The sequence below is a fragment of the Arachis stenosperma genome, chromosome 1 (genome assembly GCF_014773155.1).
Source record: "Arachis stenosperma cultivar V10309 chromosome 1, arast.V10309.gnm1.PFL2, whole genome shotgun sequence".
NCBI lineage: Eukaryota > Viridiplantae > Streptophyta > Magnoliopsida > Fabales > Fabaceae > Arachis > Arachis stenosperma.
This window is the reverse complement of record NC_080377.1, coordinates 7,302,917-7,314,029: the sequence shown is the minus strand read 5'-3', so window position 1 is coordinate 7,314,029 and position 11,113 is coordinate 7,302,917. Positions and strand designations below refer to the sequence as shown.

Genomic DNA, 11,113 nt, shown 5'->3' with positions numbered 1-11,113 from the left:
TTATATAAAATATCATATTTTTCATTCCATTTCAAATATAAAAAAATTTAGAAAAATGAAAAACAAAAGAAAAATATTTTTCAATCAAAACTAACATATCGATTAAAAATAAAAATATGTAGAAAATTTTCAATACATCACAAATTGGATATCATAAATTTCCAATCTGCCACCAGAGGGCAGCCAAAGTTTACACATGAATGATCTCTTCATGAAGGATTATCTGTAACTGACAAACAATTTCTACTTAGTTCTTATCAGCACCTTCATCAAAATCTCTGGAAACTCCAACCCTGAAATCCAGCTGTTTCTGATGTTTATTGCGGCGACGCTCATCGAAATCATCCCATCCTTCAAACTGCAAGAAAATCCCAGCATATTGCAACTCTGTTTCTTAGGCATTCTTTTATCCAAGAACTAACAGAACTATGCTAAGCTTCCATTTTAAAAAATTCCCTCTCATAGATCACTTGTGCCTTATCATATATATGTTTGATTAAAAGAAATAAGAAAGATATTCAGACCTGGCGAAGAATATCGATGGTAATTTCTGTGTTGTGGAGATCCAGTGTAGAGAGCTGAAGGCAAGTCTTGAATAGTTTAGAAGGAAGAGATTTCATCGCATTGTTACTCAGATACAAAGCCTGCATAGTGGTAAAAGTGGAGAAAGAAAGTAATATAGATGTCAAATCCATTTTTATTTTGATGCCTGTAATGGTTATATAAAAGGGGAAATCATGTAATACTGAAAAGAACAAACTGTCTTTAATGGCAGCATAAAGAGTGTTTATGCATGGTTTAGTATGTGGTAATCCACTGTTTATAAAATTATGTGAAAAGGTATAACCAACCATTTGTGAAGTAGAGTATAGAATAAAGAGCTTCATTTAATACATCAAAGTATCACAAAACTTGCAAGAATGAAACAGTAACAGGCTAACAGCATATAATTAAAGTTCCTATTGTCCAATCATAAATAACATGAAAAGTTGATGATGAAGCAAGGGAGAAAGAACACTGTTTCTTGTTTTATAAGGCCAAAATGGGGAAAATAGGACACCTTCAAATTCTTAAAACTGCTAAATGTCTCTGGCAATTCTGACAAGAAATTTGAAGAGAAATCAACCTGTGCCACAAGAAAATTACATAAGCATTTAAGAGTACATTTCATCTATAGGTTATAGTTTTGCAAAGCTATTTGGGTAGTCCCTTTGGAATCACAAATTGAGAAAGACGACTTGAAACAAACAACCGTACCTCAACAAGAGAATGACAATTCCCTACAGATTCACCAACTGTATTCATCCTGAGAAAAAGAGACAAGCCAATCAATAAATAAAATTTTACAGATAAAATAACTTAGTGTTAGTATTTGTTAAGAACAGTTTGTAACAGAAGTTACTGAACAAGACAAACGTTGAAACGGATTCTTCAGCTAAGTATTGTACCTATTATTGTTGACTCGCAAAACTTCTAATTGGGTAAGCTTCCCAATTTCATTAGGAAGGCCAACCAACTTATTATTGGATACATGAAGTTCCCTTAAGGCGGTTAAAGATCCCAGAGCAGATGGCAAAGTAGTCAAACTGCAGAAATCATGTGAAATAAGAAAATTACATAAAGGACCAATCAATTTCAATCAACATATGGATCTATAAGGCAAATTTGAGACAGAATATGATTTATCCTCACAAATTTTCTAAGAATTTAACATGATACATAGAATTAAATACTAAAACAGAACACGAGGTAAGAGGTATTGGTAGTCTAAGACAAAATGCTAGTAGTATGCTAGAGTTAGAAACATTTTAAGACCATTAAACTAAAAAATTCACCTAACCTTGTGGAGCTTTAAAAAAAAAAAAAAAACTAACTAACTAACTCAAATTGTAAACTTGAGAGTTTACTAATAAAATCGTAAAACTTGTAAGAGCTTACGAGTTGACTTGAGAGTGATGACCTTGAAAAACATAACGAAAGGACTTAGGAGCATAAATACGTACATCCTTGACCTCTTCATGTGTAGAGCATAACTAACTATGGCCTATTATGATGGTATGGAGTAGACAATCAACAAATGATAATTCCTAATACATGCAATCTTGATGAGTTGATGTAAATTCTTTGTTGTTCTATGTGAGTTAGGACAAAAACAAGTGCACGATGAATAGTTGCCAGGACGTCAATGATGATCTACTCACTTGTTCTGGTTTAATGATAATACTGTTAGGTACTTCAGAGGTGTTAGTCCTTCCCAGCTAATCGATTCATCTGATAAGCAGTTTGCATTAATGAATAGTTTCTGCAGAATTTTCAAAGTTGCAAGGTGTGTTAAATTAAACATTACTTCCTCTAAAATATTTGTATGCAAATGAAACAGAAAACCTATAAAGGGATACAGAAGTTCAGCTTACCTCTAAACCAGTAAGATGAGCAATCGCAGAAGGGACGGTTTTAATTGAATTGTTGTTGCAATCTAGAACTCGAGCAGAAGACTCACAAGCCCACACTTCATCAGGTATGACCTACTTAAATTGAAATTGCTATGAAAAATGAGAATGCAAGAACAATAATTGACAAGCAATTTTAATTTTAAATACCATATGCAGGAAAGAAAGAAAGGATGAAAAATCTATTTAGGTTGCCTTTTGCCATTGTTGTCTTTTTGCTACTCCCTTTCCTTTCAAAATTAAGGCAGTCAGAAATTTCAAATGACTAACCACCAAATAAAAAACATGTCATTAAGTAAAATTAAACATGTGCCTCTTTCTTATACATCGATTGTTAAGCTCCAACTCCAAGATTTCCAATATAATTTGATTAATATATCATAAAATCATGAACTGTTTATTACCTCCAAGTTGCATTCAGACAACGCTACAACCCCAGTCACCTTCCAACGTTCCACCCTGTTCTTAACAGGAACTTTATTCGCATCATTACTCGACCCTGAATGGCTATCTCTCCTCAATTTGGGAACAACCTGAGCTTTCTTCAAGACAGGACCCTCCTACACAAGAAATTTTAAATCTTCATGCTGCATTTTAGTATTTTACTGAGTGTAATACGAAGTAGAAACAACAACAACAACAACAATAAAGCCTTATCCCATTACATGGAGTCGGACACATGGATCAAACGATGTCATTGAGCTCTATCATATATCAGTGAAACTGTTTTACACGTAGATCTCCTTTGACCACCTCATGTATGGTCTTCTTGGATCTTCCTCTATCTGTCAACCCCTTGTTTACCTTCCATCTCATCCACCCTCCTACCTAAATGCTCTACTGATCTTCTTGCCACATGTCTAAACTATCTAAGACGAGATTCTACTATATTTCCAATAATAGGTGTTACTCCAACTTTTTCTCTTATATCTTCGTTCCTATTTTGTCCATTAGTGTGTAGTCACTCATACATATCAGAATATATATATATATAGATTCTCACCCCATGACCACAAGACGAAGCCACGATTTAACTTCTTGATGAAATCACACAGTATTGGTGATGATCAATCATGCTAGAATTTAGTTGATTTGTTTCACCACAATTTCCTTTCAAGATATACATTTTTCATCAACTTCCTAGTTCCTATGTTAATAGCTTGCACAGTAGGAATTCTAGTTTAAGCCAAGCTTTCCCTTCGTTTTATTGCCTACCAAAAGCAAATAAACAAATCTATTGAATACTATCTCCATAGCACAAAAATAAAACCCCTTTGAGTGCTTCGTCGAATCAAGTAGTTGAGTAAACATTTTAAGATGAAAACCACACCAGAGGCAATCAATCCTGTTTGAGCATTAAAATCCCTATATGGAGCATACCTCTCCCAACAACCGTTTCTCCATACCCATGCCTCAAACCCAAGACACATGTTAGAAAGGGCAGTCTTTGCACAAGCATCCCGCGTTAACACTAGATACAAAGAAGGATCGCACCTAAAGAGTGTAATGCAGACAGCCTAACTTGATAATTGCATCAGTAGCCAATTCCACAGCTTGAACCCGTGACTTCGAGGTCACACAGAGACAACTCACGTATCGCTCTAAGACTCCTCTTCCAAGACCACACGTTAAGGGGTCAAAAATTCTGCCACTCAAATGGACCATGTATTGCTTGGGAGCTTTACCCTATAATGGAGCAACCATGTTGAAACCAAATATCGGGATTGAACAAACTCTATAAGAGTATTAGGATCGTCTCATATTCTCAATTCTCATGTTGATTCTAAGAGAGAAAGACACAAAATTTATCATATTGCCCTAAAGCCAAAACAATCAATCCCCCCTTTCTTTCTTTTACTAAAGTAAGTACCATTAGCAACAAAAAGCAAAGAAAGAAAGAAACGAATAACTGCATATAGAAGACAAGAGAAGAGAATACCCCTTGATGTAAGCCCTGTGAAGCAAGAAGCATGAGCTTAGAGCCATTGGTCAAACCGGATGCCCCCAAAGTGTTGTGGTCTTCCAGAACCTTCCCTGTTTGTTATGATACATTCAAAAACGAAAAAAAAAAAGGAAAGAATAGTGAAAGCGGTTAGTTAGTTAGTTGGTTAGTTGCTTGCCTTTGAAGATGAGCTTCTGGCCACGTGGCAGAACGTTGGTGGAAGAGAGAAGGAGTGATTTGAGGTCTTTGATGGTTGATTCCGATGCGATTGAGATTGGTATCGTCTTCCCTCCGAACTTCACGTGTATGGCTATGCTTCTCGTTGAAGAAGGGCTTTCCTCCATTCTTATTCGATCCAATTCCAGAAATGGATTCTCGAAACTCAAAAAGCTTCGATTTTGCACTTCTTCACTGCATTCTTCTATGCTTCGCCTCTTCCTAAATTTTCAGTTAGAATTATTTAGGGGTATTTTAGGAAATCAAACGTATTATTGTAAAAAAATATAATTATTATCTGATAACTAAATACAGAAATGCTAATTTTCAAGAATCGTGTACTAATCAAATAGAAAAATTAGGTAATTTTAGCATTTTTATATAAAATAAAAATTAAAAAATTATTTTTTTATTTTTGTAATTTTTTGAAAATATCCTAGCAATTTTAATGGAATTGTTTGTTTGATGTAACATACTAGCACAAGAAATCTTCCCATGGTTCAAAAATTGGCCGAAGTAACAAAAAATTAGCTACTATACTATTTTAATTCCAGATAAAAATTATTTGTCATTAAATCAATAAGAAAATTAAAAAATTGGATAAAAATTAGTAAATCAAAATTTTGTGGATAATTTATTTAAAATAATAAAAAAATATATTTTATATATGTTGATATATTATTTTATTATATTGATTAAATTTTATTTAAAATTTTAAATATTTCAACATCTAATCTTACTAGTTCAATAATCAATTCAAATTTTATAATTTTAGATTTTTCAACTCACTCTTTTATTTAAAATTTTAAACAACAAAAAGAGGAGGATGATGATGATAATAAAAGAGGATGAAAAAGAAAAAAAAAATTAAACAACAAAAATAACAACGTCAAGAAAAAGAATAAGATGACGGTGACAATAACAACGACGACAACGATAGCAACCGTGATAATGACAATGATATCAAAAAAAGAAATGCAAAAAAGAAGAAAGACGATGATGACGACGACAATAATAACAGAAGAAGAAGTCATGTGTTCGAAAGAAAAGAGTGCACGATGATTTGTTTAAAAACTTTAAAAATTATTTGAACGCCTAGCATTTCTAATTCAAATAATATATAATAATTAGCTTAAAAAAGGACTTATACGGTTATACCTGAAAAAGTCGTAATTTGATCGATATTCCAAATCTAAATACCAGTGTTTAACTGTTTAGAATTTAAAAAGAGAAGAACGCAAAAAAATTTAGTTAAAAACTTGGTTTAAAAATTACTTAAACGCTTAACATTTCTATTTCAAATAATATATAATAATTAGTTTAAAAAATGACTTATACATTAAAAAGTCATAATTGGATCGGTATTCCAAATTTAAATGCCAATATTTGATTGTTTTTAATTTAAAATTTAATATCAAACTAAAGTCAGATTTAATATTAAAAAAGTGTTGATTGCTAGTGCAAATTGCAGCCATTTAGCCGGAAAAATACACTAAATAAATTTGAAAAACACAATAATTCTTAACTAGTATCTGTTTTAAACCATTGAAAAATTATCGTCGAAATCAAGAACTGCCGCTAAATCAACCAACGCTAATCCTTGATTTTGTAGCGAATGTGTCAGCGATTTATTAGAACTGTCGCAAAATCAAATCTCCACCTCCTAAACCGTAACGTTTCTAAAACCGTCGGTATGTCACTCTGCGGCAATTTTTTTGTTTTTTGGACAGAGACCTGGGCCATCAGACCAGCCCAGGCCAAAAACAAAGAACCCCTACCCTCAAACTGACCCGGTACCCACTTAACCTACCCGTCTGTTGCACTAAAGAAACGGCTAAATTTTACATGTTCAGGAACATCTTCTTCTTCGCAGCACCGGCGTGGGAATCAAAATTCTGAGCGGTGGTTGCGCTTAGTGGATGGCTCGCTGTCAGAAACTAAATTTCATGGAGCCTCCAGTGTAACCCATGTAGTTACCCCTGTCTCCGTCGATGTCCACCATTGCCCAGAAGGTCCGATTCACAAAGCCCAAGAGTCCCTGGCTGTTTTACCGCAGCCAATTCCTCTAGTATCTTCTTCTACTGCCTCGTCCTTTCCTTTTATCCCATGTTTTAATCTCAACCCCACCTGTTGATATATGGTAACCCCACCTGTTGATATATGGTTGAAATTCAAACATGGACATTTGCCCATGAGACCGCATCGTCGTGGGATGCATGCGGGTTCTCTGCCTCAGATCATAATGATCTGGATTTAACTCATGTTTTGCTGCCTCAAGACCGGTACGAGCTGTTACCCTTTAGCCTCTATTTTCCTTTTTTCCTCGTCTTTTTCTTCTTTCTTTCTTTTTTTTTTTAATAATCTTTGGCATTCTTATTTCATGTTCGAATCTCACTCATGAGGATGCGTCGTATTTCTACAGGTGGTTGCAAGCTCCAGGTCGAATGTAACGTTTCTGATTCCGTAGCTTTTGCCACTGCATGAGCAAGCCGATTTCCATTCCTGGGAGTCCAAGTCATTCCTTTTTCAGGTAGTTCTTTCATTAAAATTTGAATATCTTGGATGATAGCCAATGCTTCTCCTATAGTTGTCTTGGATTTGATTGTTTGAATGAGCTTTAAATTATCCGATTCTATTAGCGATTTACCCATATTCAAATTGTTCACTATGATTAAAGCTTGTCTTATTGCTTGGGCCTCAGCCACAGTGCTTGATTTAGCTTGAATCTTTCCTGAAAATCCTAATACCATCTTTTCTTTGCTATCTCTGATCACCACAGCTATTGCACCTGTCTCATTCTCCTTTCGAAAGGCAGCATCTACATTTGCTTTCAGCCAATTTTCAGGAGGAGGTCTCCATGTCACCGGGTAAGTTCTGCTCCTATTGGCTTCTCTTTTTTGTGTCTGTTGTTTTTCTGCTAGTTTTCCATAAACTGTCTCTAGTGTTCTTCCTCTGCTGATTGTCCAACTTGGATTCACTTCCTGTTGTTGAAATAGTCTGTTATTTCTGGTTTTCCATATCTCCCATAAGAGAAATCCCAGCTTACTTATCCTCTTCTTCTGGTCTTCTTCGCCTCCTTGTCTTATCTTTCTTATACACTTTACTATCCAACTTCCAATCGAGTTCACTGTCTCTGGTGTTGGGGTCCATTGGCATTCCGCCCCGAACCATGTTGCTCTCGCCCAATCACATAGTAGTAAGGCATGTTCGACCGTGTCCATCCCTTTTAAGCATATTTGACACAATGGATCTGGTGCCATCCTCCTTTTATGCAAATTTGAGCCCACTGGTAATATGTCCTGGCAAGCTTTCCATAAAAATATTTTGATTTTCTGCGGAACCTCCATTCTCCAAATCTCCTTCCAAATCTCCCTTTTGTCTTCACTTGTTGATGGATTTCCATTTTTCAGATCCTGCTCTGTTTTTTTTGCGACATAATATCCGGTTCTTATGGAGTAACTCCCATCCTCCTTCCATGGCCAGTATAAGTAGTCATCTCTATTCACTACACTAACTGGAGTGCTAAGAATCTTTTTGCAGACTTCCTGGGAAAATTTGTTTACAATTATTTCTCTGTTCCACCCTTCCCCCTCTTTAATGAGATCTTTTACCTTCGAATCATCTGGACTGTTTGCATCCAAGGGCTTGCTTCTCCCAGTGATCCCATTGTCCTTCCAGATACTGACTTTGGACCCATCCCCTATGCTCCACTTAGCTCTTTCCCTTAGTAGTTCTCTGGTGCGCGAAATTGTGAACAATACTTTTTCACAACTCTCATAATCCCCGGTCATGAACTCCAAAAACTTGGTAGCTCAATTCCATGGCATCACACAACTTCGCACAACTAACCAGCAAGTGCACTGGGTCGTCCAAGTAATAAACCTTACGCGAGTAAGGGTCGATCCCACGGAGATTGTTAGTATGAAGCAAGCTATGGTCATCTTGTAAATCTTAGTCAGGCAGACTCAAATGGATATGGTGATGAACGAAAATAACATAAAAGATAAAGATAGAGATACTTATGTAATTCATTGGTAGGAACTTCAGATAAGCGCATGAAGATGCCTTCCCTTCCGTCTCTCTGCTTTCCTACTGTCTTCATCCAATCCTTCTTATTCCTTTCCATGGCAAGCTCGTGTAGGGTTTCACCGTTGTCAATGGCTACCTCCCATCCTCTCAGTGAAAACGGTTGCAAATGCTCTGTCACAGCACGCGGAATTCAGCTGTCGGTTCTCGGTCAGGCCGGAATAGAATCCATCGATTCTTTTGCGTCTGTCACTAACGCCCCGCCTGCTAGGAGTTTGAAGCACGTCACAGTCATTCAATCATTGAATCCTACTCAGAATACCACAGACAAGGTTTAGACCTTCCGGATTCTCTTGAATGCCGCCATCTGTTCTCGCCTATACCACGAAGACTCTGATCTCACGGAATGGTTGGCTCGTTTGTCAGGCGAGCACTCGGTTGTCAGGCGATCAACCATGCATCGTGCAATCAGGAATCCAAGAGATATTCACTAGAGCCTTGGTTGCTTGTAGAACAAAAGTGGTTGTCAGTCACCTTGTTCATAAGTGAGAATGATGATGAGTGTCACGGATCATCACATTCATCAAGTTGAAGAACAAGCGGAATTGAATGGAAGAACAATAGTAATTGCATTAATACTCGAGGTACAGCAGAGCTCCACACCTTAATCTATGGTGTGCAGAAACTCCACCGTTGAAAATACATAAGTGATAGTGTGATCATTGGTTTCGGCCCCAGAGAGGGAACCAGAAGAACCAAGATGAAAATACAATAGTAAAAGGTCCTATATATAGAGAACTAGTAGCCTAGGGTGTACAGAGATGAGTAAATGACATAAAAATCCACTTCCGGGCCCACTTGGTGTGTGCTTGGGCTGAGCAATGAAGCAATTTCGTGTAAAGACTCTTCTTGGAGTTAAACGCCAGCTTTTATGCCAGTTTGGGCGTTTAACTCCCATTTAGGTGCCAGTTCCGGCGTTTAACGCCGGAATTTCTGTAGGTGACTTTGAATGCCGGTTTGGGCCATCAAATCTTGGGCAAAGTATGGACTATCATATATTGCTGGAAAGCCCAGGATGTCTACTTTCCAACGCCGTTGAGAGCGCGCCAATTGGGCTTCTGTAGCTCCAGAAAATCCACTTCGAGTGCAGGGAGGTCAGAATCCAACAGCATCTGCAGTCCTTTTGAGTCTCTGGATCAGATTTTTGCTCAGATCCCTCAATTTCAGCCAGAAAATACCTGAAATCACAGAAAAACACACAAACTCATAGTAAAGTCCAGAAAAGTGAATTTTAACTAAAAACTAATAAAAATATACTAAGAACTTAACTAAAACTACTAAAAACATACTAAAAACAATGCCAAAAAGGGTACAAATTATCCGCTCATCATTCTCTTCCATGCAATATGCTTTTCCAAACCCAAGATGCGCCTTTTTTACATTTTGCTGTCCAAAAGTTTTCATCCGGAAAATACATCGATTTGAGTACCTGGACCCAGATTGCATCTGGATTCTTCATTGCTCTCCACGCTTGTTTTGCAAGGTAAGCAGTATTATGTTCTTCGAGATCCTTGAATCCCAATCCCCCGCTGCTCTTGCTCTCTGTAATGCAGTCCCATTTTCTCCAATGAATGCTCCGTTCTTTTCTGGAGGTAGCCCACCAGAATCGTGCCACCTTTGAGCAAATTCTCCTACAGAAACTCTTGGGAAGCTTTATGATATTCATGGCATATGATGGCATTGCTTGTATAACTGCTTTTATTAATGTTTCTTTGCCTGCCTGATTCAACAACTTTTCTTTCCATCCCTCCATTTTACTCGTGATTTTCTCTTCAATCCATGTTAGAGCCCTGTTCTGAGACCTTCCCCATATGGCTGGTAACCCTAAGTATTTTCCTGGCATGTCCCATGCTGTCATTCCTAAAATTTCTTCAATCTCTACCCTTGTTTTTATCGACACTTGGCTTCCAAAGGTGATACCTGACTTGTTCAAGTTTATCCTTTGTCCTGATGCCTCTGTGTACTCATTAAGAACGGTGACGATCTGAAAAATCTCATCCTCTATTACTTTGGCGAATATAATGCAATCATCTGCGAACAACAAGTGAGTGAGAACCGGAGCTGTTGGAGCTATCTGTAGACCGGTTATCTGGCCTTTCTCTTGAGCCTCCTGCATTAGAATCGTGAATACCTCAGCTGCTAGAATGAAAAGGTAGGGAGATAGGGGGTCCCTTTGTCGAAGCCCTCTTTGTGGTTTGATCCTCTTAGACAGCTCTCCATTGACCTTTACCCTATAGTTTGCACTTCTGACACACTTCATTACCAATTCAACCCATCTTTCGGTAAATCCTAATTTCAAAAGCACCTTCTCGAGAAAATCCCACTCTAGTCTATCATATGCCTTGTTCATATCCAACTTGATCGCTATATTCTGAGATCCCTCTCTTCCTTTCTTATTTAGGCTGTGATACACTTCTTG

The 11,113-nt window shown here is 37.1% G+C and overlaps 1 protein-coding gene across 1 annotated transcript; it reads right to left on the bottom strand.

The window, feature by feature from the left end:
• Nucleotides 1–102: 102 nt before the first annotated feature.
• Nucleotides 103–4,857, bottom strand: LOC130943933 (LRR repeats and ubiquitin-like domain-containing protein At2g30105). Its single transcript, XM_057872030.1, has 10 exons — nt 4,571–4,857; nt 4,390–4,484; nt 2,855–3,010; nt 2,415–2,525; nt 2,202–2,302; nt 1,449–1,586; nt 1,258–1,306; nt 1,061–1,126; nt 525–644; nt 103–358 (listed from the first exon to the last, which is right to left on the bottom strand). The coding sequence occupies exons 1-10, from the start codon at nt 4,734–4,736 to the stop codon at nt 248–250; spliced, it is 1,113 nt and encodes a 370-aa protein (XP_057728013.1). The 5' UTR covers nt 4,737–4,857; the 3' UTR covers nt 103–247.
• Nucleotides 4,858–11,113: the final 6,256 nt, after the last annotated feature.